Source organism: Leptodactylus fuscus, chromosome 6, assembly GCF_031893055.1.
Source record: "Leptodactylus fuscus isolate aLepFus1 chromosome 6, aLepFus1.hap2, whole genome shotgun sequence".
Classification (NCBI taxonomy): domain Eukaryota; kingdom Metazoa; phylum Chordata; class Amphibia; order Anura; family Leptodactylidae; genus Leptodactylus; species Leptodactylus fuscus.
The window spans coordinates 136,388,838-136,412,682 of NC_134270.1; the positions used below are offsets into that span (position 1 = coordinate 136,388,838).

The following is a 23,845-nucleotide window of genomic DNA, read 5'->3' on the forward strand; positions in this document are numbered from 1 at the left end:
CGGTGAACATGAGTACACAAAAGCATAGGAAGAGAATAAACGTGAAACACAGAATAACTGAACTTAAGCAAGGGATAGGAAAAAACAGAACTTAGGATCACACACAAAAAACCCCTTCCAAAATTCCAAACTTCCAAACAGAAAAATACCTAGGGCTCGCTGCGCCCGGAACACTAGGTCTGGATACAAGCTCAATACTTAGCGAACCAGTCCTGTGTGAACAGGAGCAAGAAACTGGATGGGCCAGGATGCAGATGGTAGCAGCTTCAGACAACAGACATTCACTAGGAACAGACGTTTAAGACCGGCATCAGATAGCATGTGCAACAACCTTATATAGTAAGGAGAAGGCCTCGCCCATGGCCTGTAAAGTATTCAGCACTGCAGAGAACTTAACCCCTTCAGAGGCCAAGACACACCAGGCACTGATCCATCAGGCCACTCACCACGTGATCCACGCCCGAGTGCCAGAGCAGAAACTGCATGTCTGGTGTGAACATTCCCCTGCCGTGCATAAGGTGATTCACGCGCTGAATGCCGTCCGGACACTCTGCGCCTGAACCTAACAGGCCAAGACTGCTGAGACCGGGTCATAACAGCTAATGATATTAAACACATCACATAATGACTCTGGAATATTCTGGAGAATTCCGCAACCTGTTCTCCTTGTGAAGCCCAATCTACTAACCCTCCAAATAGAGTAGGACTGTTTTTCGTATTGTTACGGGAATGGGTTACTTTGCAGTGAAAACCTATACTTATTGCAGATCTATATCTTTTTGTTTCAGCCTGTACCATTCTTTGAATCCTATTTTAGGCTCTTGTCTCTGAAAGTAATTATTCTCGGTGACATTAGTGAAGGTCTTTATTTAGTAAGTGTGGGTATATCATGAAGAAAGAAAATGGTTTTAACAATAATTATAGACCCTTATTGTAAGATGGATTGGCCTCTTACAACAGAGATGGTCTTAAAATACATCTTCTATTTTCCAGTTCAGTTTGTTTCTTCTGGGCCTTCAGTTTAGTAACTTGAGATATAATGAAGCTGACAACCTTCTAGTCTACAATAGTAAGAACAAAGCACTCGGGCAGATTTACTAATGAGAATGCTCCCGAATTCGCCCGGTCGTGCCTCAAAACACATACATTTAGACGCTTTTTGTGTGTTGTCTCACAAGGACGTGATTTAATGACGGGACGTGGCATAAAAGGAAGGGATGTGTCTTAAGATTCAACACTGTACATATCATTTTTGGTGCATTTTTGCAAAATTGGTGGTAAGTTAGGCTAGACTATATCAGCCACTGTGATAAATCTGCGCATTTTAAAGGGGGCTTGTCCAGTTGGTTATCAACCTAATACTATTATACCTCTGTTATTCAGCTTTGGGGCCAATTTTTCACGTACATCTCCATTTTATGCATATAAAACGGATGTAAAAACGTACTGTACTCAGGAATCTAGAGGCTAAAGCCTCCGCATTCTTAGACATACCACTAAAAACACGTTCCCCTCATTTGCATATCAATACATTATTAGGCTGCGTTCACACATAGTAAAGTGGAGCGCAATCTGGCACGTATACGGCGTGTCAAAGTTTGCGCGCTCAAAAGGATCCCATTGATTTCAATGAGAGTTACGAGCGTATAAAATTAGGGGTGCACAATTACGCGGCATATACGCTCGTAACTCCCATTGAAATCAATGGTGCACGCAAACTCTGACACGCCATATACGTGCCAGATTGCTCTCCACTTTACTATGTGTGAACACAGCCTCACATACAGTACATGAAAATGGGGCTGCAAAGCTCTATAACAGAGGCATACTTGGAAAGTGCAGAATTACCTCTACAAGGTACAGAGATCAAGTTGATAAACAATTTACTGCTGACAGACTCCATTTAAAGGAAGTCTACCACCCCACCTGAGCATATTCAACTGACACCACCACATTACAGAGCAAATTACATTGATAAACATTATACCTCTGTTATCTATATCTTTTTTGTAGCCTTATGTAAATGATATGTTTTCACTGAGGGTGGGCTTCCAGCTCCTTGGAGAACTGATCTTGCCACTCAGACCCCTACCATCTCACCCCATGTGATGAGAGTTGATCTTCCCACTGCTGTGACATCACTTATCCTATTTGGGCAGCAGGAGCAGTGCTCCCATGGGTGAAGTCCCACCCCCAGTGCACTGCTTAATTTGCATAAGACTTCAATGTTGTTTTGTTCCTAATCTAATAAACAACTGATATACAACAATGTATGTTCTATATCACTGTAATGTGCTCTGTAACATGGTGGGGACGGTTGAATATGTTTGGGGATGTGATAAACTCACTTTAAAACTGATTAGTCTAAGCTTACATTGTCTAAGGGCTCGTTCACATCTGCGTTGTGGTGTCTGTTCTGCAGGTTTCCGTTTCCTGCATAAAACAGAGCAGGAGACGGAAACCTGCAGGAGTCTCTCACACCCATTCATGTGAATGGGTGAGAAAGTTGTCCGGCCGTGAGCGGCGGTGAGCGTTTTGCGCTCTCCGCCGCGAAACCGGGTTTTATAATCCGGACACAGAGTCGGACATGCAGTACTCTGTGTCCGGATTAAAAAATCTGGTTTCGCGGCGGAGGGCGCAAAACGCTCACCGCCGCTCACGGCCGAACCCGGTCTGTGCTTTGCGTCTTCTGGCATGCAGAAGACGGAAAGCACAGAACGGAAGGCTGAACGCAGGTGTGAACCTAGCGTAACTCAGACATTAATTTGGTCATACTCGTGAGATAGCTGTCAGACGAATGCTGGTTTGACTGTTAGCTATTGGAACTATTGGATCTATATTGCGGGGATAACATCTATCCTTAGGGAGAGACCACCTTCTGGAACTATATGAATAATAGAGTGAAAAAAGCCACTGCTGGACATATCTGGCAATTGAAATCCAGCTATCAGATCCTTATTTCCTCCGACACCTGCCATCCATACATAAGTTTTGGAAAGTTTGGCCAATCCACCCAAACTTGGTGGTTTCTTATTTTGATCGGCACTGCCGTTCGTGAGAAATTTCTTGTTTCTTCCATATGTAAATGAGTTTTCAGACAGCACAGGGTGTTCCCCTTTGCTCAAAACAGAGTCCATAGATTCTCCAGTGACACTTCTGTCTTCTTCACCTGACCGCCTCTTTGCTGCGTCATCAGCTGGCAGAATCGAGTCAGTTTGGCCATTTTCCTGTGGCCAAACGGACACTCGTATAAGAGGCCACAGGTAAATGGCCGAACGGACGTGCGCAGTTGGCTCTGCCGATGACGCGGCAAAGAGGCGGTTGGGAGAAGAAGGTAGAGTCGTCACTGGAGAGTCTTCAGAGAACATAAGGAATGCCCCCTGGGCTTTCTGAAGACTCATTTGCATTCGGAAATAAAAAGAAAATTTACAGAATGGCGGCGCAGTTCAGAATAATAAAGGTAGGAGAAGAATAGCCTTTATAAAGGCTACGCTGACGTGGTCTTTATAGAAAAAGGGATTCGAATGATATGATCCCTTTAATCACAAGAGAGAAACTGTAATTAAACTCCTCGATTAGCATCTAAACGAGTCTTACACTAAGCGTGAAGGTAAATATGTTATGCTATGGTAGGCTGCTTCCACAATGCCTGGGATACCACGGAAAGTGGGATTTATATTTCATTACTCCGGTGCTGGAATTGCACTTTCCTCATTGCCCGAAACACTTTATATACTGCTACAGTATTTACAGAGTCTACACACACCATAAATTTTATTGTCCCTGCCTGGATTAGAAAAACTTCACAGATACTGATTTCAGTGCAAAGAAACATCCCTGAGCTGGAACTGCGTGAACGGAGGCAAATAAATTAATTGCATCGACAACATATTCGTGGTAATTTAGAAAGTCTCAAAAAAGACAGTAATTGACCTTTGGGGAAAATCCATCTGTTTTGCCCGTTGCTTGACTGTGTCATTTCATCTGCAAGTTCTGTTTAACTTCTTTTTTATTTCACTCTATTACAGTAGATCCAAAAGATAAATGAAGGACCTGTCGAGGGTTCCCATTGTTTTATGACAATGCTGTAAGCAGGACTATTCTTGTCATCACAAGTGATTCCAACCCCGAAAGGGACTCTTAGTGCATATGAGAACAGACTTAAAATTACCAAGTGGTACTTAAAGGGATCCAGTCATTGGAATCCCATTTTTTCTCCCAAACGTAGGAATATCCTTAAGAAAGGTTATTCTTCTCCTACCTTTAGATGTTTTCTTCGCGCCGCCGTTTGGTAGAAATTCTGTTTTCTTCTATATGCAAGTGAGTTATCTTGCAGCACTGGGGCGTCCCCAATGCTGCGAGAGAAATCTCAAGAGCTGCCTCTATCTTTGTCAGGAATGCCTCTCTCTGCGTCTTCTTCCGTCCTGGCAGTGGCGTAACTACCACTGTAGCAGCAGAGGCAGCTGCCACAGGGCCCGGGACCGCTACCGCTGCGTTTTTTTTGTTTTTTTTTAATAGGCCGTTACCGGCTGGAGCCCCATTTTCATGTCCCCCCTCCATCTCTGCCTCCAGTTTCATGTCCTCTCCATCTCTTCCCCCATTTTCATGTCCACCCCTTCAGCTATGCACCCAGTTTCATGTCCCCCCTCCATCTCTGCCCCCAGTTTCATGTCCCCCCCTCCATCTGTGCCACCTAGTTTTATGTGCCCCCTTCATTATGTTCACCTTCAAATTGCTCTCATGGTTTAATATAAAAACCACTATACAGTACTTACCCTTCCCTCGCTCGTCTGCAGTCTCACTCACGGAGTTGTAGGCACGATGTGAGTGACTTCATCAGAAGCCGTAGCGTAGTGGTGGAGCAGGAGCTGTATGCCGACAGCTCCTACTTCACTTGTCTATGTATTCGACTCATCTGTGTCCTCCGGGCGCAGATGAGTTGAAACCGGGATATACCTCTCGCTGACCGGGACTGTGGGTCAGGACCCCAAATCCAGGAATGTCCCGCAGAATCAGGGACGGTTGAGAGGTATGTGAACATATTATTACAATAATGTATAGAGGTAGGTATTAACCAGGTAGATATGTAAATGTATATATGCCAATATTACATTTCTATGTATATTAGTTTTCCTATGTACTACTTGATCCATTCTGTGTTTTACAGCCAAACCTGAAGTTGACACTAAGCCTCCAAGGATATTTCTACACCATCACGTCCAAATGAAAAAAAATCAGGTATTAAGTGATCCAATTTTATAACAATGGCTGACTTGAAGAAGACTTAAAGGGATTGTATAGTATTATAAACACATCACTTCTTTCTTCAAGGAACAGTGCCACATGTGTCCATAGGTTGTATGTGATATTGCAGCTCATCTCTATTTTTGCGATTAGGTATATAGAACCAAGCCTATCAACCCAGCCCACTGATAGATAGTTTAAAATCACCGGAATTACATTTTCTCCTTGTGAATTGGTGTCACCGTTGCCGAGATATTGTTGTTTTCTGTCAATATGCAAATGATCCCAGACTGTTGTCATATTTTAATTTGTATAATGTGTTTCTGCAGATACAACATCCCCTCAGTTACTAGGAGTAAGACTCGGGACGCTTATGAATATACCGGACTCATAAGTTATGAGGCCACTGTATTGTTTGATCATTTCTATTAGCCAATGGCACAATAGTTTTGGTGCCATTTTGGCTGACCGGCCTCCATACTATGTTGCCCATAGGAAAGCATTGTCTGATGGCAGATCTGCACTCAATAGGGTTTGGTACATAGTGAAATGGAGATGTATTCTTTAGTGTAACTACATTATAGATAGGTAGATGTTATATACTCTACTTGTATACCGCAGACTAGTTTGGGACCTCACTTCTTTATTAAATACATTTATTATTCCAAAGATATTGCAATGTGCATTGTTATAGTCTTATGACCTTGATATTTTAGCATCTGTGGTTTCAGCCGAACCACATGACATTAGCTGGAACTTGATTACCGCATTATTACAGCCATCCGGCTGGGGATTTGTCTAATAGGCCCATTTTCTGCATTGCCCTTGTTCATACAGATGGAACAAGAACGACTGGCTGTGATAGAAAAGAATAACCGGCTGCTGATGGAGAAAATTGCTCACATAATGTGTACTAGAGGGGCAGTGGACAACTGGAACAACTGCATTTTGAGAAGGTAATGCCCAATTTTATACTATTTTTTTTGGGTCCATTTGTACACTACATGATAAAATGCAAAATTTTTTAACATATTTTGGGTTTAATTTACTCATCATTTTTTATTTTGTCTTCCTGAATAGAACATTCTTGGCCACTTTCAGAAGTTAAAAAGTGGTCTTACCCTAGTCCTACTGACACAGTATTGAGATATCTCCCTATCTTATAAAAATGAATTCTTGTCTGTCTGTCTGTCTGTCTGTCCGTCTGTCTGTGTGTCTGTGTGTCTGTGCTCTAATGCGAACCAAACGACTGGACCGATCTTCACCAAATTTGGTACAGAGATACTTCAGGTATCCGGGAAGGTTTAAGACGAGACTCCAACTCGCTCGGACGTACCGTTGCTGAGATACAGCATTCCAAATACAGTGCCCCCCCCCTTAGCCAATACAAACCTGCAAGACTTTCACTCATATTCCAACTGCAATACACACGGTCACTCCACATGCACAATACAACACTGATATCCAAACTGAGATACACGCATCAGAGGATTAGATACACAGATCAGCACACAGTATCACATGCCAGAGGATTAGATACACGGGTCTGCACACAGTCCCACACACCAGAGGATTAAATACGCATTTCTGCACACAGTTCCACACACTGAAGGATTTGATACGTGCATTTGCACACGGTTTCACATGCCAAAGGATTAGATACAGGCGTCTACACACAGTTCCACACTCCAGAGGATTAGATACGTGCGTCTGCACACATTTGTACACGCCATAGGATTAGATACACGCGTCTGCACACAGTTCCACATTCCAGAGGATTAGATATGCGCATCTGCACACAGTTCCACATTCCAGAGGATTAGATACGCGCATCTGCACACAGTTGTACATGCCATAGGATTAGATACACGCGTCTGCACACAGTACCACATGCAGTAGGATTAGATACGCGCGTCTACACATAGCTCCACACGCCAAAGGATTAGATATGCACGTCTGCACACAGTACCACACGGGGGAGGATTAGATACGCGTGTCTACACACAGTACCACATGCCATAGGATTAGATACGCGCATCTGCACACAGTACCACATGCCGGGGGATTGGATACGCGCGTCTACACACAGTTCCACACGCCGTAGGATTAGATACGCGCCTCTTCACACAATACCATACAGGGGAGGATTAGATACACGGGTCTGCACACAGTCCCACACACCAGAGGATTAAATACGCACTTCTGCACACAGTACCACATGCCATAGGATTAGATACGTGCGCCTGCACACGGTTCCACATGCCGAAGCATTAGATACAGGCGTCTACACACAGTTCCACACTCCAGAGGATTAGATACACAGATCAGCACACAGTATCACACGCCAGAGGATTAGATACACGGGTCTCCACACAGTCCCACACACCAGAGGATTAAATACGCATTTCTGCACACAGTTCCACACACTGAAGGATTTGATACACGCGTCTGCACACGGTTCCACATGCCGAAGGATTAGATACAGGCATCTACACACAGTTCCACACTTCAGAGCATTAGATACGTGCGTCTGCACACATTTGTGCACGCCATAGGATTAGATACACGCGTCTGCACAGAGTACCACATGCCGTAGGATTAGATACACGCGTCTACACTCAGTTCCACATTCCAGAGGATTAGATACGCGTGTCTGCACACAGTTGTACACGCCATAGGATTAGATACACGCGTCTGCAGACAGTACCATATGCAGTAGGATTAGATACGCGCGTCTACACATAGTTCCACACGCCAAAGGATTAGATACGTGCCTCTTCACACAATACCACACTTTGGAGGATTAGATACGTGTCTCTGCACACAGTACCACAAGCCAGAGAATTAGATACGCGTCTCAGCACACAGTATCACACAGAGGAGGATTAGATACGCGTGTTTACACACAGTACCACACGGGGAGGATTAGATACGCGCGTCTACACACAGTTCACATGCCATAGGATTAGATACACGCGTCTGCACACAGTACCACATGCCGTAGGATTAGATACGTGCGTCTACACACAGTACCACATGCCTTAGGATTAGATACACGCGTCTACACACAGTACCACATGCCGTAGGATTAGATACACGTGTCTACACACAGTTCCACACGCCGTAGGATTAGATACGCGCCTCTTCACACAATTCCTCACGCCGTAGGATTAAATACGCGCCTCTTCACACAGTACCACACGGGGGAGGATTAAATACGTGCGTCTGCACACAGTACCACACGCCAGAGGATAAGATAAGCGCGTCTGCACACAGTACCAAATTCCGTAGGATTAGATACGCACGTCTGCACACAGTACCACATGCCGTAGGATTAGATACCCACGTCTACACACAGTTCCACATGCCGTAGGATTAGATACGCGCCTTTTCACACAATACCACACAGGGGAGGATTAGATACGTGCATCTGCACACAGTACCACATGCCAGAGTATTAGATACGCGCATCTGCACACGGTACCGCATGCCAGAGTCATTAGATATGCGCGTCTGTACACAGTTTCACTTACTGGAGGATTAGATACGCGCCTCTTCACACAATACCACACGGGGAGGATTAGATATGTGCATCTGCACACAGTACCACACCAACAAGGATTGGATACTTGCATTTAAACACAGTACTACACGGGGAAGGATTAGATACAGCTTTACTCCAGGTATCCATAACAACTGATCACAGGTTTTTCACTGACATCCAAAATGAGATACACATAATCACATGACGCTTATGGACATACACACAAACCACATACAAAATACACCAGTGCAAAACTGGACAATTCTTATGGGGCCACTACACAAACATAAAATGTAATATACCCGTGCGAAGCCGGGTCCTCCCTCTAGTATATATATATATATATATATATATATATATATATATATATATATATATTGATCTTAATTCACAGACTCATAGGGACCATGTTTAATCCCATGTGAGCTATCCATAGTAAAGACTATCTAACACTAGGTTCGCACTAGAGGTGTCTCTCCGTTGTTTGGGTCCATAGGGGGACCTGAACAATGGAGAGGTGGACCTCTAAAACAACAGTTGGACTCGGAACCCGAAGGACCCAATTCACTATAATGAGGTATATTGGATGGCCATCATTTTTAAATTGAGGAAAAAGTCCTATGTGCAGCAGAGACTTGAGTCCGATGTGAATATAGCTTTAAACTGGTTCTCAATATGCCTGTGCATACAAGCCTGTAATCATTCCCATCCACTATCAGTGGCCCCTACTTAGTAGTCATGACTCCTTTTGTGCCACAGTCTCGCCCACATAATTCATCCTTGGATATATTCCGCTGACCAACAGCTATTATTACCTCCACTGAAAGGTTAATTTTCTCCTTCCTGACAGTGGAAGGCTGTGTATCATAAATCTTCACACTATGGTGCACCAGCGGGTGGGGGGGAGGGTGTCACAATTTACAAAGCACAGACTGCCAGCCACCCAAAGAGATCAGAAAGGATATTTAGGAAGCTTATCCAGCCCTAGTGTGTACTGGGTGACCATTGGGCCCCCTGGTTTCTGGGCCTAGTTACGTCTGTGACCACTACACCCCCTACAGTTATGCCATAGCTATTGCACAAATCTTTCTCAGTTAATAGCTCTGATACCTCTAATACATCAAGACCGATTTATTATCGTGGAAACATCTCAACCCTTGTACATCTTGGTGCAAATACTTTGAGATCATTTTAAAAAAAAAATATGTACTTGATGTGGGGAGCCCTCATGGGTAAGGGGTGTGACTTTGCTGGAAAATTGGCTTAAACGAAAATATACACCAAATTGTGCCAAATGTTTGGTTTCAATTTTTGGCCCAAAGTAAGCCACTAATAGGTGGTATGAACTTGGACTAAACAGTCTAAGGCTAAGGCCCCATGGACCGTAATCGCAGCGCTTTAGTGCTGCGGAAAGAACCGCTGTGTGAACGCATTGCGATTCTTTCCACAGCACTTTTAAGAGAAAGTTCACAGAGTTTTCCTCTGCAGACTCTCTCTTAACATTATATCTACGGGAAAGCCGCCGGCGTTTCCGTAGATATAATTGACATGCTGCGATTTGCAAAGCTGCAACGGCTTTGCAAATTGCAGTGTGTCCAGGGGCCACACGGTGGCTCAGTGGTTAGCACTGCAGCCTTGCAGCGCTGGAGTCCTGGTGTTCAAATCCCACCAAGGGCAAATAAACATCTGCAAGGAGTTTGTATGTTCTCCCCGTGTTTTCATGGATTTCCATCCCATATTCCAAAGACATACTGATAGGGAAAAATGTACATTATGAGCTCTATGTGGGGCTCACAATCTACATAAAAAAAAAAAATTACAGCGTGTCCGTGCTGCGATTTCTTCCACAAAGTGGGGATGGGATTCTCATGAATCCCATCCACTTTGCCTGCACTGTACAACGCTGCGATTTTTCCCACAGCATCTACGCTGCGGGCAAATCTCGGCATTTACGTCCCGTGGGTCCCCGGCCTAAAGATGCACCAGATTTATCACCTGGCATTAGTCACTATGATTAAAATGGCGGATTTCAGCCCATCTGTAATTTCACATCAGCGTTGTTCTTTCCATTCTCCTGTTCCACCATAGCATACATGAACGCAGTATTAGCAAATGTGGGCCATTGCAGCTGTGAATCATATTAGGTCACAATACTGAAGCCTCTGAATGTTAACAAGAAAATGGGATCAAAAATGGTTATTAAAAAGAAATTCACTTGGCTCTGGCTTTATTTTATAGGCCTCATTTTGCAGATTTTCATATTTAAAATTTCCAAATTTTAGACTGAATTTGCTTCTGTTGGAACATGTTACAGATTTGTATTTTCTGTATGGAAGGCAAAAGAGTCTAAAATACATCTAGATCTATAGTTTATTCTTGAAGTGAATAAAGAAAAGAGAAATCTAAATCCCATCAATATTTGATGTGACCTTTGCCTTCCATAAGTTCTTCTCAGTACTTACAGACATTTTTGGTGGATCTCGGAGAACATAGCCCAGATCTTCTGTGGATGTAGGCTCGCTCCAATCCTTCTGTCTCTTCATGTAATCCCAGACAGACTGGATGATGTTGAGGTCAGGACTCTGTGGGGCCATATCATCACTTTCAGGACTCAAAAGGGTAAAGGTCACACCAAATATTTATGGGATTTAGATTTCTTGTTTGTTAGTTCACTTCATTTTATTAATTGACAAAAATAAACTATTATCGTTTCTGTTTCTGAAAGCATTTGCAACATTTTTTCACACTTACCTTGAACTTCGCACAGTACCACAGCCAGTACTTTACAGTAGTGAGCTCACAACTTTAGTCAGTTCACTACTGTAGTGATCTGGATACTTGGAAGCTCAGCTGTGGTTAGTCTTGGAAATACAGCTCTAACACAGACCATATTTCTGGACGAAACACAGTCATGTGAGTAGCTCCTCATCCACTCAAGTGGGACTGAACTACAGGTTTGAAGCACGGCCTCCTGTATGAATGGTCGCTTGCTTCTGCTCATTGGTGGAGATCCCAGAGCCTAGAGCAGCTAAAAAGTAGCAGCTCTCATACAGGTGGTCTTTATATTTCATTCGATGGGTTGTTTGTTATGAGACAACTTCTTAAAGGGAATATATTGCCAAAAAATTACGGTAACAATTTTTTAAATTCAAGTTTTATGTTAAACATATTTTTGGTGATGTTTTTACACAGTTATTATCCATATTTTGAAAAAATATATGTTGAGATTTCCTGTTTTTTGTAGATGTATTTGCAGAATTTCCCCATGCAATGACCTCTTCTCAGGTCGCATAGCATGGCCTGCAAACTCTCCCATATCTCCCAAGTCTATAGTGTCTGCTGCAGACTATTGTGTCTATGCAAGCTTGGAGGTGGCATAGATTTTAGGGATCGAGTACACCAATAAATCTGGAGAGGGTTGCACAAAAGTGAAAAAAGCCACACATTTTTTGCACAAAAATATGACTTCTGCAAACTGCCCTTTGGCTAATAGACACTATCAAAGGATATAGTGGATAGTTATGAGCCTACTGTATTCACAAGCAGAGTATTCCCTCTGAATCTCCCACTTTCTCCACCATCCTCACAATTGTAGTGTATTTTCTGGGAGGCTGGTTCAAATTTTTCTAGAAATAATAAAAATCTAAGAAAATAAACATAATAAGAATGAGTAAGTGTCTCTGACTGCTGCTGGTCCTGTGGTTCCGAGCGGGTAGCATCTTCCATATCTGGTGGCATTGTAGGGATATAAGTTTCCTCTGGGCTTCTGTGTTTGCCCAGTACACTAAGGTTAGCGGTCGCTCTCTGGTACCTTCTCCCACTTGCTCTCCTCTCCATTATCCCCCACAAGATCTCTAATGGTAGACCTCTTACAGCACTTCTTCATGGCTACCAGGTTGGGTTTCCCTAGGCACTGGTGTAGTGCCGTTTCCCCCTTGTTGATAGATTGGCTACAGGAGTTTCTTTGCATTCGAAGGATAGAGATTCTGGTTGCAGTGGACTCTGTCGATTCCTCCAAGTTTGACGTCTTCTGGCAGCCATGGGTGCGGTTCCTAAAGGCTATGGAATTTTCCAACCTGTTTACGTGACTACTACTAATCTGGTTGTGCCCCCTCACTCTTTTTGTACGTCTCTCTTACCTTGTCCGTCTAACCCTCGCTCCCCCCATTGTCTCAGTCTTCCCCTTTCCCCTTGTTGTGCTTATCTGTTCTTTAGTCCTGTTTTCTCCCCTATCCTGGTTGTTATCAGTAGTGTAACTTGAGGGGGTGCAGAGGATACAGTGACACCGGAGCCCAGGAGCCTTAGGAGGCCCATAAGCACTGGTATCAGTATTGAGATTGCAGCTTCCATCTGGCCCATAAACCAAGGAGACCCAGATATTACCCTAACCACAGTAAACTAGATCAAATGCCTTAGCAGCTGTAACCATCACTATCAAGAATTCGCTGTAGGGATGTGGTAGGGAGCCCCAGACAAAGGATTTAACCCCGGGCTCACAAGACTTTAGTTACGCTACCGTTATATTTGACTTGCGCCAGAATCTTACCATCAACCTTGGATGTTGTAGGCTGTAACAGTGTCACTCCTTTTGTTACATATTCTATGGTGGAGCTATGTGCGGTATTCTTTCTATTACTGCACCTTGGTATACGTCTACCTATATTGATCGTCACTGCAGTTTTCTACTTGCTTGCTTTTGGGCCTCTATCTTTTGTACTGTTCTTTTTGTTTTGCTTATTGTATATTTTTTTATCTGAAAAGTTCTAATAAATATTGAATACACATAAAAATTATCATAAATAAATAAAATAACTTGAAATATTGTAAAAGCACTAAGAGATAGCTGCCATGAGTGGAGTGCTGCTCTGCCTGCGTTGTGCCACTCTTCGTAAGCTTTCTTTGTAGATTCCACTTCATTATATCGTCTTAGCGCCATACATTATGTTGCATAATAGACCAAGTTAAGCCTCTATTATAGAAGAGTGAAAATTTAATGGCTCGAGAAACAGCCGCACATTCAAGCTTTTTATTTCCAAGTAAAGATAACATTTTGATTATTTTTATCACAAACGTCACTCCATGTGGTAAATCCTTTTTCCCGTCAAAGCTTTTATGTCTCATCGACCGGGCTGATTAACCCACAAAACTGCAGAAAAATGGTTTTCTAGATAAAAGATGGTTTATTAAAAGTTGTCTTGTGCAACACAGACAAGTTGAGCTAAAGCCACTTTCTCTTGACCTTTGACCTAGGCTTTACCATCCGTTCTCTGGACATATCTATTTATACTGTATACATACAGTGTTGGCCAAAAGTATTGGCACCCCTGCAATTCTGTCAGGTAATACTCATGTTCTTCCAGAAAATTATTGCAATCACAAATTCGTCGGTATATTATCTTCATTTTATTTTGTCTTCAATGGAAAACCACAAAAAGAATTGTCAAAAAGCCAAATTGGATATAATTCCACACCAAACATAAAAAAGGGGGTGGACAAACGTATTGGCACTGTTTGAAAAATCATGTGATGCTTCTGTAATTTGTGTAATTAACAGCACCTGTTACTTACCTGAGGCACCTAACAGGTGGTGGCAATAACTAAATCACACTTGCAGCCAGTTGAAATGTATTAAAGTTGACTCAACCTCTGTCCTGTGTCCTTGTGTGTACCACATTGTGCATGGAGAAAAGAAAGAAGAGCAAAGAACTGTCTGAGGACTTGAGAAGCAAAATTGTGAGGAAGCATGAGCAATCTCAAGGCTACAAGTCCATCTCCAAAGACCTCAATGTTCCTGTGTCTACCGTGCGCAGTGTCATCAAGAAGTGTAAAGCCCATGGCACTGTGGCTAACCTCCCTATATGTGGAAGGAAAAGAAAAATTGAAGACAGATTTCAATGCAAGATTGTGCGGATGGTGGATAAAGAACCTCGACTAACAGCCAAACAAGTTCAAGCTGCCCTGCAGTCTGAGGATACAACAGTGTCACCCCGTACTATCCGTCAGCGTCTGAATGAAGAGGGACTGTATGGTAGGATACCCAGGAAGACCCCACTTCTTACCCAGAGACATAAAAAAGCCAGGCTGGAGTTTGCCAAAACTTACCTGAGAAAGCCAAAAACGTTTTGGAAGAATGTTCTCTGGTCAGATGAGACAAAAGTAGAGCTTTTTGGGAAAAGGCATCAACATAGAGTTTACAGGGAAAAAAAGAGGCCTTCAAAGAAAAGAACACGGTCCCTACAGTCAAACATGGCGGAGGTTCCCTGATGTTTTGGGGTTGCTTTGCTGCCTCTGGCACTGGACTGCTTGACCGTGTGCATGGCATTATGAAGTCTGAAGACTACCAACACATTGTGCAGCATAATGTAGGGCCCAGTGTGAGAAAGCTGGGTCAGGGGGCTTCCAGCAGGACAAGGACCCAAAACACACTTCAGGTCAGCACTAGAAAATGGTTTGAGAGAAAGCACTGGAGACTTGTAAAGTGGCAGCAATGAGTCCAGACCTGAATCCCATAGAACACCTGTGGAGAGATCTCTTGATGGCAGTTTGGAGAAGGCCTCCTTCACATCTCAGGGACCTGGAGCAGTTTGCCAAAGAAGAATGGTCTAAAATTCCAGCAGAGCCTTGTAAGAAACTCATTGATGGTTACCGGAAGCGGTTGTGCGCAGTTATTGTGTCTAAAGGTTGTGCTACCAAGTATTAGGCTGAGGGGGCCAATACTTTTGTCCGGCCCATTTTTGGAGTTTTGTGTAAAATGATCAATGATTTGACTTTTTTTTTTTCATTCTCTTTTGTGTTTTTTTCATTGCAAGCAAAATAAATGAAGATATTAATACCAAAGAGTTTGTGCTTGCAATCATTTTCTGGAAGAAACTGAGTATTGTCTGACAGAATTGCAGGGGTGCCAATACTTTTGGCCAACACTGTACTTGTATCACTGCCATGTACAATGGGAGAGGAGCAGAGGGGCTATTTTAGCTTCTAACCTTCAGCCCTATATACACATTAGAGGGTCTTCTGATCCCACTGAGATTGGTAGGCTCAGCTACTACAGCAGATGTCGGGGTTAAAGATCATTGGCACAAGCAACAAGTCAAATCTCCTTCCCAGCACAAAAATAATTTATACACATATAAAGTTATTAAAAATCAGGACCTAATAAAGTTTTTAAAAATCAGGACCTAATATTTGTCATGACAATCCTTTACTATGAGACAGATTCCTCCATGCCTCTTATAATATAATCCACAGATAGCTCCTTTTATTGTACTTTGTGCCCCTCATAATGCCCCCCGCTCCACTAGTGTCAGAGTTACCTCCATGCCTCTATATGGAGAACACAAATAGTTCCATTTTGGTCTGCTCATAATGCCAACCAGCATATTAAAGTGGTTGTCCTGGAATTTTGATTTATCTTAAGGATAAGCCATAAATATCTGATCACAGGGGGCCCAACAGTCGCGCCCTACATGGATCATCTGTTCAGGGCCACTTTGAACACCCATACTGTGAATGCTTAAAATGAATGGGGTGGCTTTTGCTGTGACATTCGAAGGGTGAGTGCCTGCAGCATAAGAAACTCTGCACCTCAGTTTTGTGCAACGTGTGGATGAGACTTGTTAAAATCTTACCCACTTTGTTACTACTGTACAACACAGCAGATCAGTTCCCCGCAAATCTGCATGAATCCTCTGCGTATATGTCTTCATATACCAAAGTGATTTTCCTTAAATCATAACTAATTACCTATCCACAGAATAGGTGAAATGTGTCTGAGCAGTCAGAGTGCCACCACTGGGAGCATCAATCACAAAAAAGGGTCTTGTGCTGTCCCATTTGAGTAGCAGTTGAGCATGCACATGGCTATGGGATCAACCAAGGTAGCTGAATGCTGAACTTAGCTATCTATGAGAGTCCCATACACTTCAAAGTGAGCAGCAGTGCATATACGCATACCATTAAAACGGAAGAACAAAGGACACTTTGATCTTAGGAGAACCCTTTTAACCACTTTAATATATGGTTTATTATACAGTACTACTAGCCTCTGCCCACGACTTCATCTGTGGGTTGTTGGCGTAGGTGATCCGCCTATATTCAGCAAATTGCTGCCATCGATGGTTTGCCTGCTCCGGCATTTCGGCAGCTCTTAAGCTGTCCTGCTGCTGAACTTCTTCCTCACAACGTGCCTGTGATTGTTCCAGAATGTCAGCAGCTCGCTGGGACGCCATATAATGAGCGTGTTGTTGGTGTTGATGATCCGCCTGCTCCGGCGTTTTCACAGCTGTGAAGTGGGCCTGTCGCTGAACGCGTTCCTCGCACTGTGCCCTTGATTGTTCTGGCATCTCAGCACCTCGCTGGAACATCATATAATGAGCGTGTTGTTGGTGATGATGATCCACCTGCTCCTGTGTTTCGGCAGCTGTCAAGCTGGCCTGCCACTGAACTCGTACCTCGCGCTGTGCTAGTGATTGTTCCGGCATCTCAGCAGCTCGCTGGGACGCCATATAATGAGCATGTTGTTGACGTTGATGATCTCCCTTCTGGCTCCCTTCATAGCTCTCGTTGTTTGTGACAAATCAGATTTTCTTTTTCCAGGCATGTTGAAAATTGGCAAACTGCCAATTTGGATTAAAGGTGTTTGCCCATGTCAGTGTGTCAGCAGTGCCTGGAGCAGATCAGATAATATGCAAATGTATATACACACTGAGAGTTAGGGTGTGTTTACACAGAGAGATAACAGCCCTGGCTGAGATAAGGCTGCTGTTAAGAGCTGTTTAATATAGTATGTGAACATAAATTTATAACAGTCATGAAGCCATGTCATTTACCAGATTAAAAAGTAGCTTATATTTTAATCGAGGTTACAATCTATCTGTGTGCCAAATTTCATTCAAATCTGTTCCGTTTTTGCGTGATTGAGGAACAAACACACAAACATACAAACTTTCACATTTATAATATTAGTGGGATAAAACGGTATTATAGAATATATCATATTACATATATAAGAAAACATATATATACATACATATATTGACACACATGTATACATATAGATTTTCACACATGTACAGTCATGGCCGTGAGTGTTAGCACCCTTGAAAATGAAGCATTTCTCCCAGAAACGTATTGCAATTACATATGACACTAGCTTCTGCCGGCGACTTCATCTGTGGGTTGTTGTTGGCGATGAGCCGCTTATAATTAGGCATATGTGGTTGGCGGTGATGCACCTGCGTCCGCGTGTCGGCTCTGCTACATCTGTGCATATGCGCAGCAGCTCCAGCTGCATGCACATCAGTATGGAAAGCAGAGCAAGCTGTGGTACCGCGCTGCCTCAGCTTGGCTACATTGGGCAATATGGAGCATAGGGGTTGTATTGTCTGAGTGTTAACACTGTATACAGTAGTATATAGTGGTATATAGTGGTATATAGAGTACATACAGTGTATATAGTAGTATATTGTGGTATATAGAGTATATAGAGTACATACAGTGTATACAGTAGTATATAGTGGTACATAGAGTACATACAGTGTATACAGTAGTATATAGTGGTATATAGAGTACATAGAGTGTATACAACAGTATATAGTGGAATATAGAGTATGCCAAATTAGTATTGCTATTCCAAAAGGAATCTGTTGGGAATCTGTTACTTTTGGAATAGAAATACTAATTTGGCAATTAAATCCGCATCATGATAATAGACTTTTTACTGAGTCATGCATGATGTTAAGGAGGCTGCCCTCTAGAGGGCGGCGTACAGAATGCACTGTTCTCCTAATTACATCCTGGAGAATAGATTTGCATATTTTTTACCCTGCTTTCACACTGTCCGACTACCTCCTGTTTAGCTCTGCCCCCAAATAACCATGTAGCTCCGCCCACCACATAGCGTGATCCAATGGGACAGCTGAAGGGCCTGTGATGTGATCAAAGGTTCTCAAACGTAGTGTGTGTGTAAATTCGTGCTTAACAGTCATGTAGTCATTTACCGGGATAAAAAAGTAGCCTTTATATTAATCGGGGTTCCTATCTATGTGTGTGCCAAATTTCTATAGTCCTAGGAGTCCTGACAGCATGTTCTTTACATTGCTGCAGGGCCGATAGCTCTGCCCACACTGCAGCGTGAGCCAATCGGCTTACTTCTCAAGGGCCTGGGATGACGTCATCTCAGGTCCTGAAGCAGACACCGGACCGAACATCGGCGTAATTTGCCGTGAAGACCGGCGGTGAAGGGATGTACAAAGTAGCCTATCTTTCATTTTGGGACCCAAGGTACGTATATGCAAAATTTCACACTTATATGTTCATTAGTTTAGGTGTGATTAGGGAACAAACATCCAAACATTCAAACACACAAACCCACAAACATCCAAACACACAAACTAGGATTTATTTCTTTTCTGTGTACTGAAGCAACAACCAAAAAAAAGCTGAGGGAAAAAAAATTACATTGGATACAATTTTGCACAAAAATCCATAAATGGTCCAGACAAAATTATTGGCAGCTTTTCAAAATTGTGGGTAAATTATTTATTTATTTTATTAGGCATGTGATACTCACTCAAACTCACCTGTGGCAAGTAACAGGTGTGGGCAATATAAAAACTACACCTGAAATCAGAGAAAAATTAGAGAGGTTATGTTTTGGGAGGGGGGGGGGTTGCTGCCTTTGGCACTGGGTGCCCTGTCTGTGTGCAAGGCATCATGAAATCTGAAAATTACCAAAGGATTTTGGGTTTCAATGCAGGACCCAGTGTCATATAGCTGGTTTGTGTCCTAGGTCATGGGCCTTCCAGAAGAGCAATGACCCCAAACATACTTCATAAAGCACCCAGAAATGGTTTTCTGAAGTTGCCAAGAATGAGTCTGGATCTTAATCCCATTGAACTCCTGTGGAGAGATCTTAAATTGCTGTAGGGACAACAGAAGGCACTCTTCGAATATGAGAGACCTGGAGCAGTTTGCAAAATAACAGTAGTCCAAAATTCCAGTTGAGAGGTGTAAGAAGCTTGTTGATGGATATAAGAAGTGATTGATTTCAGTTATTTTTCTCCAAAGAGTGTTCAACCAAATATTAACTTTAGGGTGCCAGTAATTTTGTCCAGCTTTTTTTTCCTTAATTTTTTGTGTTGTTCCAATACACACAAAAGATATAAACATGTGCATAACAAAACATGTATAAACAGGTATAATTGCAATAATAGCACAGGACCAGTGGCGTAACTAGGAATGGCGGGGCCCCGTGGCAAACTTTTGACATAGCCCCCCCCCCCCAACCGACACCGACGCCGAAGACCTCGACCGACCCCCTCCTCCACACTCTATTATGTCCCTTAGTAAGCCCTGCACACAGTATTATGTCCATTAGTGGCCCCTGCACACAGTAGCGGTAGCGGCTGTCACCGGGCCCCCTAATGGCCCTGGCCCTGTGGCAGCTGCCTCTGCTGCCTCTGCGGTAGTTACGCCCCTGCACAGGACACAGCAAACACACTGCAAACAAATGTACATATTTCACACTTTAAACAACAAATATACACATTTTATACAAAAAAGACATACACTGTGGCAGAATTGCTGGGTGCAGAGTAGTAGAATAAGCAACTTGCTGAATGGCAGGACTGATAACTGTACACATCCTCCTCCACACTTGGTCCAGACTGCCAGTTAGTGCCGCATCAGAGGAGAAAGGGGGGAATGTTCTTAAGGCTGCACAGGCAGTTTTATTAAGTAGGCACTAGCAGATCCAGCTGCTAAGTGCTTGTTCTGTTTATAAGCAGCCATTATCATATGCTGCAGCTGCTACTCGAGCCCCTTCCTTCCAATCTACTGTCTCCACAGTATCCCACTGGTAGCAGGCCCTGGTATTGGTGGGGCCCAAGGCAATAGCCGTTTTTATCACCCCAGCGCCAGCCTTGTGCAGGAGAAATCTTTGAGACGGTTGTGTAATGCTGATAAGTGCAGAACGGAGTAGGAGGATCGGAGGTTACCCATGGACAGAAGGCAAGAAATTAGGTCAGAAATATATGGCGGGGACAGGTTGTCGACAGAGCTTTACATCAGCGTTAACATTTTAAACTATATTTGCTGGGCAATGGGTAGCCAGTGAAGCAATTGGCAGAGGGGAACGGCTGATGAAATACAGGGTGAGAAGTGGATTAAGTAAGTGGCAGAGTTTAATGTGGACTGGAGAGGGGTGAGAGCATTTGCTGGGAGGCCGTGAAGAAGGGTGTTACAATAGTCTAAGCGGGGGATTATGAGGGTGTAGACTAGCATTCTTGTAGTTTCAGGGGTGAGAAAGGAACAGATACCATGAATGTTCTTGACTTGGAGACAGCAGGAGACGTTGAGGGCTTGCATGTGTGGCTTGAAGGATAGGTCAGAGTCAAAAGTTATCCCAAGGCAATGGACCTGAGGGACTGAGGTTAGTGTGGTTCCAATAACTTTGTTAGATGGGTCAGGTAGGGGGCCATGCAAGGTGGGGCAAAGATGATGACTCAGTTTTCTCCATGTTGAGTTTGAGAAAGGAGTAGGAGTGGAAGAAGGCTACGGCCGCTAGACACTTTGGGATTTAGAGATATATATCTGGTAACAGAGAGGTAATGTCTGGTCCAGAGAATTATATTTGAGTGTTGTTGGCGTAGCAATGGTATTGAAAACGGCAAGATTCTATGAATTGTCCAAGGCCGAGGGTGTAGATGGAGAATAGGATAGGTCCCAGAACAGAGTTTGGGCGACACCTATAGAAAGAAGGAGCAGTGAGGAGGTGGTGTGTGAGTGGGAGACACTGAACGTGTGGTTGATTTATGAGCAGGTCCAGGAGAAGGCCAAGAGTGGTGATGCTTGGCTTTGGCAGTTAGTAGGTTGATTTTGACTTTGGTTAGTGCAGTTTCTGAGGAGTGATGGGCTTGGAAGCCTAACTGTAGCTTGTCAAAGAATAAGTTGGATGAGACATAGGAAGATAGTTTGAGTGGACGTGTTGTTCGTGCAGTTTTGAGGCATAGAAAGGTAATTAGATAGTTGGCTGAAGAGGATGGGTCAAGGGATGTTTTTTTAAGGACGGTAGTGACAGTAGCATGTTTGAGGGCAGATGGGAAGGAACCACTGGTTAGAGAGAGGTTGAAGAGATGGTTTAAAGCTGGAGTGAAGACTTTAGTTAGGTTGGGGACAAGGTGCGACTAGATCGGGTTAAGTACACAGGTGGTGAGGTGGGATTTTGAAATTAGGGTCGAGAGCTTTTTGTTGGTTATGGTGGAGAAGCAGGTTAAGAGTGAAGAACCTCCTTGTGGTCCAAGCAGTATAATGTCCCTTCCCTGTTGCCACCACACCATATAATGACTCCTTATAGACCTCACACAGTTTAATGCCCACTCATTGTGGCCCCCACATAGTATAAATAATGTCCTCTCTTTGTGACCGTCATGCTGTAATGTTCCCTCTTTGTAGCAAGTACAGAAAAACACACAAAAAGAATAAAAGGGAATGCTTATCTTGCCCCTATTCTCTGTAGCCAATCCCAGTCTCTGTTGTCAGTGTTTTGGGAGCAGCAGGCATGATGTAATGATGTCACTATATTGCCTATGTCCACTTTCAAGGTGCCAGCATTAGATACAGCACCTAGAGTATAAGGTCACTCTCCTTACACAGCACCCGAAATCCAGGGCTGTCCTGCTGAATCTGGAATGGTTCTGCGGTATGTATACTATACTGCAAATTAGCTCTCTTGAAAAAAAAAAGAAAGCTGTGCCTTTTTTGCAATCTCTTGGAAGGCAGGAATCTTATAAGTGAAAGCCAAGTCCTCACTCAGGCTTTGGGACACAACTAGAAAGGAAGCATTTATACTTTGAGTATAATGGAGTCAACTTTAATCCATTTCAACTGGCTGCAAGTGTGATTTAGCTATTGTCACCACCTGTTAGGTGCCTCAGGTAAGTAACAGGTGCTGTTAATTACACAAATTAGAGAAGCATCACATGATTTTTCAAACAGTGCCAATACTTTTGTCCACCCCCTTTTTATGTTTGGTGTGGAATTATTTCCAATTTGGCTTTTTGACAATTCTTTTTGTGGTTTTCCATTGAAGACAAATTAAATGAAAATAATATACCAAAGAATTTGTGATTGCAATAATTTTCTGGAAGAAAATGAGTATTATTTGACAGAATTGCAGGAAGAATACTTTTGGCCAACGCTGTAAATGGGTCTTGGGACAAAACTAGGATGTAAGTGGGGGCCACACGGTGGCTCAGTGGTTAGCACTGCAGCCTCGCAGCGCTGGAGTCCTGGTGTTCAAATCCCACCACGAGCGAAAAACCATCTGCAAGGAGTTTGTATGTTCTCCCCGTGTTTGCATGGATTTCCATCCCATATTCCAAAAAGACATACTGATAGGGAAAAAATGTACATTGTGAGCTCTATGTAGGGCTCACAATCTACATTTAAAAAAAAAAACAAAAAACAAACTAGGATGTAAGTTTACAACCTTTCTTGGAACACAGCTAGGGCCTGCATAATGACAGACATTGACTTCTAAGATGGCTGTCTTCCAACAGGTGTCGCTAGAGATGAATCTTTCCTTTTCTGAGAAAGAGAGCAAATTTGTATACCTTTCTCTTAGAGGAGCATTACATGGTCTATAAGATTTCTTATTCTTGCATGGTGCTCTGTCTAAGGAGAATCAGAGCCCCCAATATACACTATAATGTCACTATAAGTGCATGATCGATGAGGTCCAACTTCCAGGATCAAAGTGTCATTTTTGGTGCAATCCAGTGGCGTAATTGCTGAGGTAGCAGGGATAGCGGCTGCCACAGGGCCCGGGATATTAGGGGCCCGGCGACAGCTGCTACTGCTGCAGGTTTTTTTTTTTTTTTTTCTTAACAGGCCATTACCAGCTGGAGTTACTCCAGCCGGTAACGGACTCTATTTACTTACTGATCCTGGTATCGGTATTTACTTACCGATCCAAGTATAATGATTGGAGCCCCGGGAGAGGTATGGAACATAAAAAACACTGTTACTTACCTCTCTGGCATTGGGCCTAGTTGTGTG

The 23,845-nt window shown here is 43.2% G+C and overlaps 1 protein-coding gene across 1 annotated transcript in view; it reads left to right on the top strand.

Annotated features, from left to right (window-relative positions):
• Positions 1-23,845, top strand: part of LOC142210062 (sperm axonemal maintenance protein CFAP97D1-like) — a 66,105-nt gene that overhangs the window by 17,875 nt on the left and 24,385 nt on the right. Inside the window, exons 2-3 of the mRNA XM_075279092.1 lie at positions 5,168-5,238; positions 6,082-6,200. Of these exons, the coding sequence (XP_075135193.1) occupies positions 5,168-5,238; positions 6,082-6,200 (190 nt within the window). The remainder of the gene's footprint in view (positions 1-5,167; positions 5,239-6,081; positions 6,201-23,845) is intronic.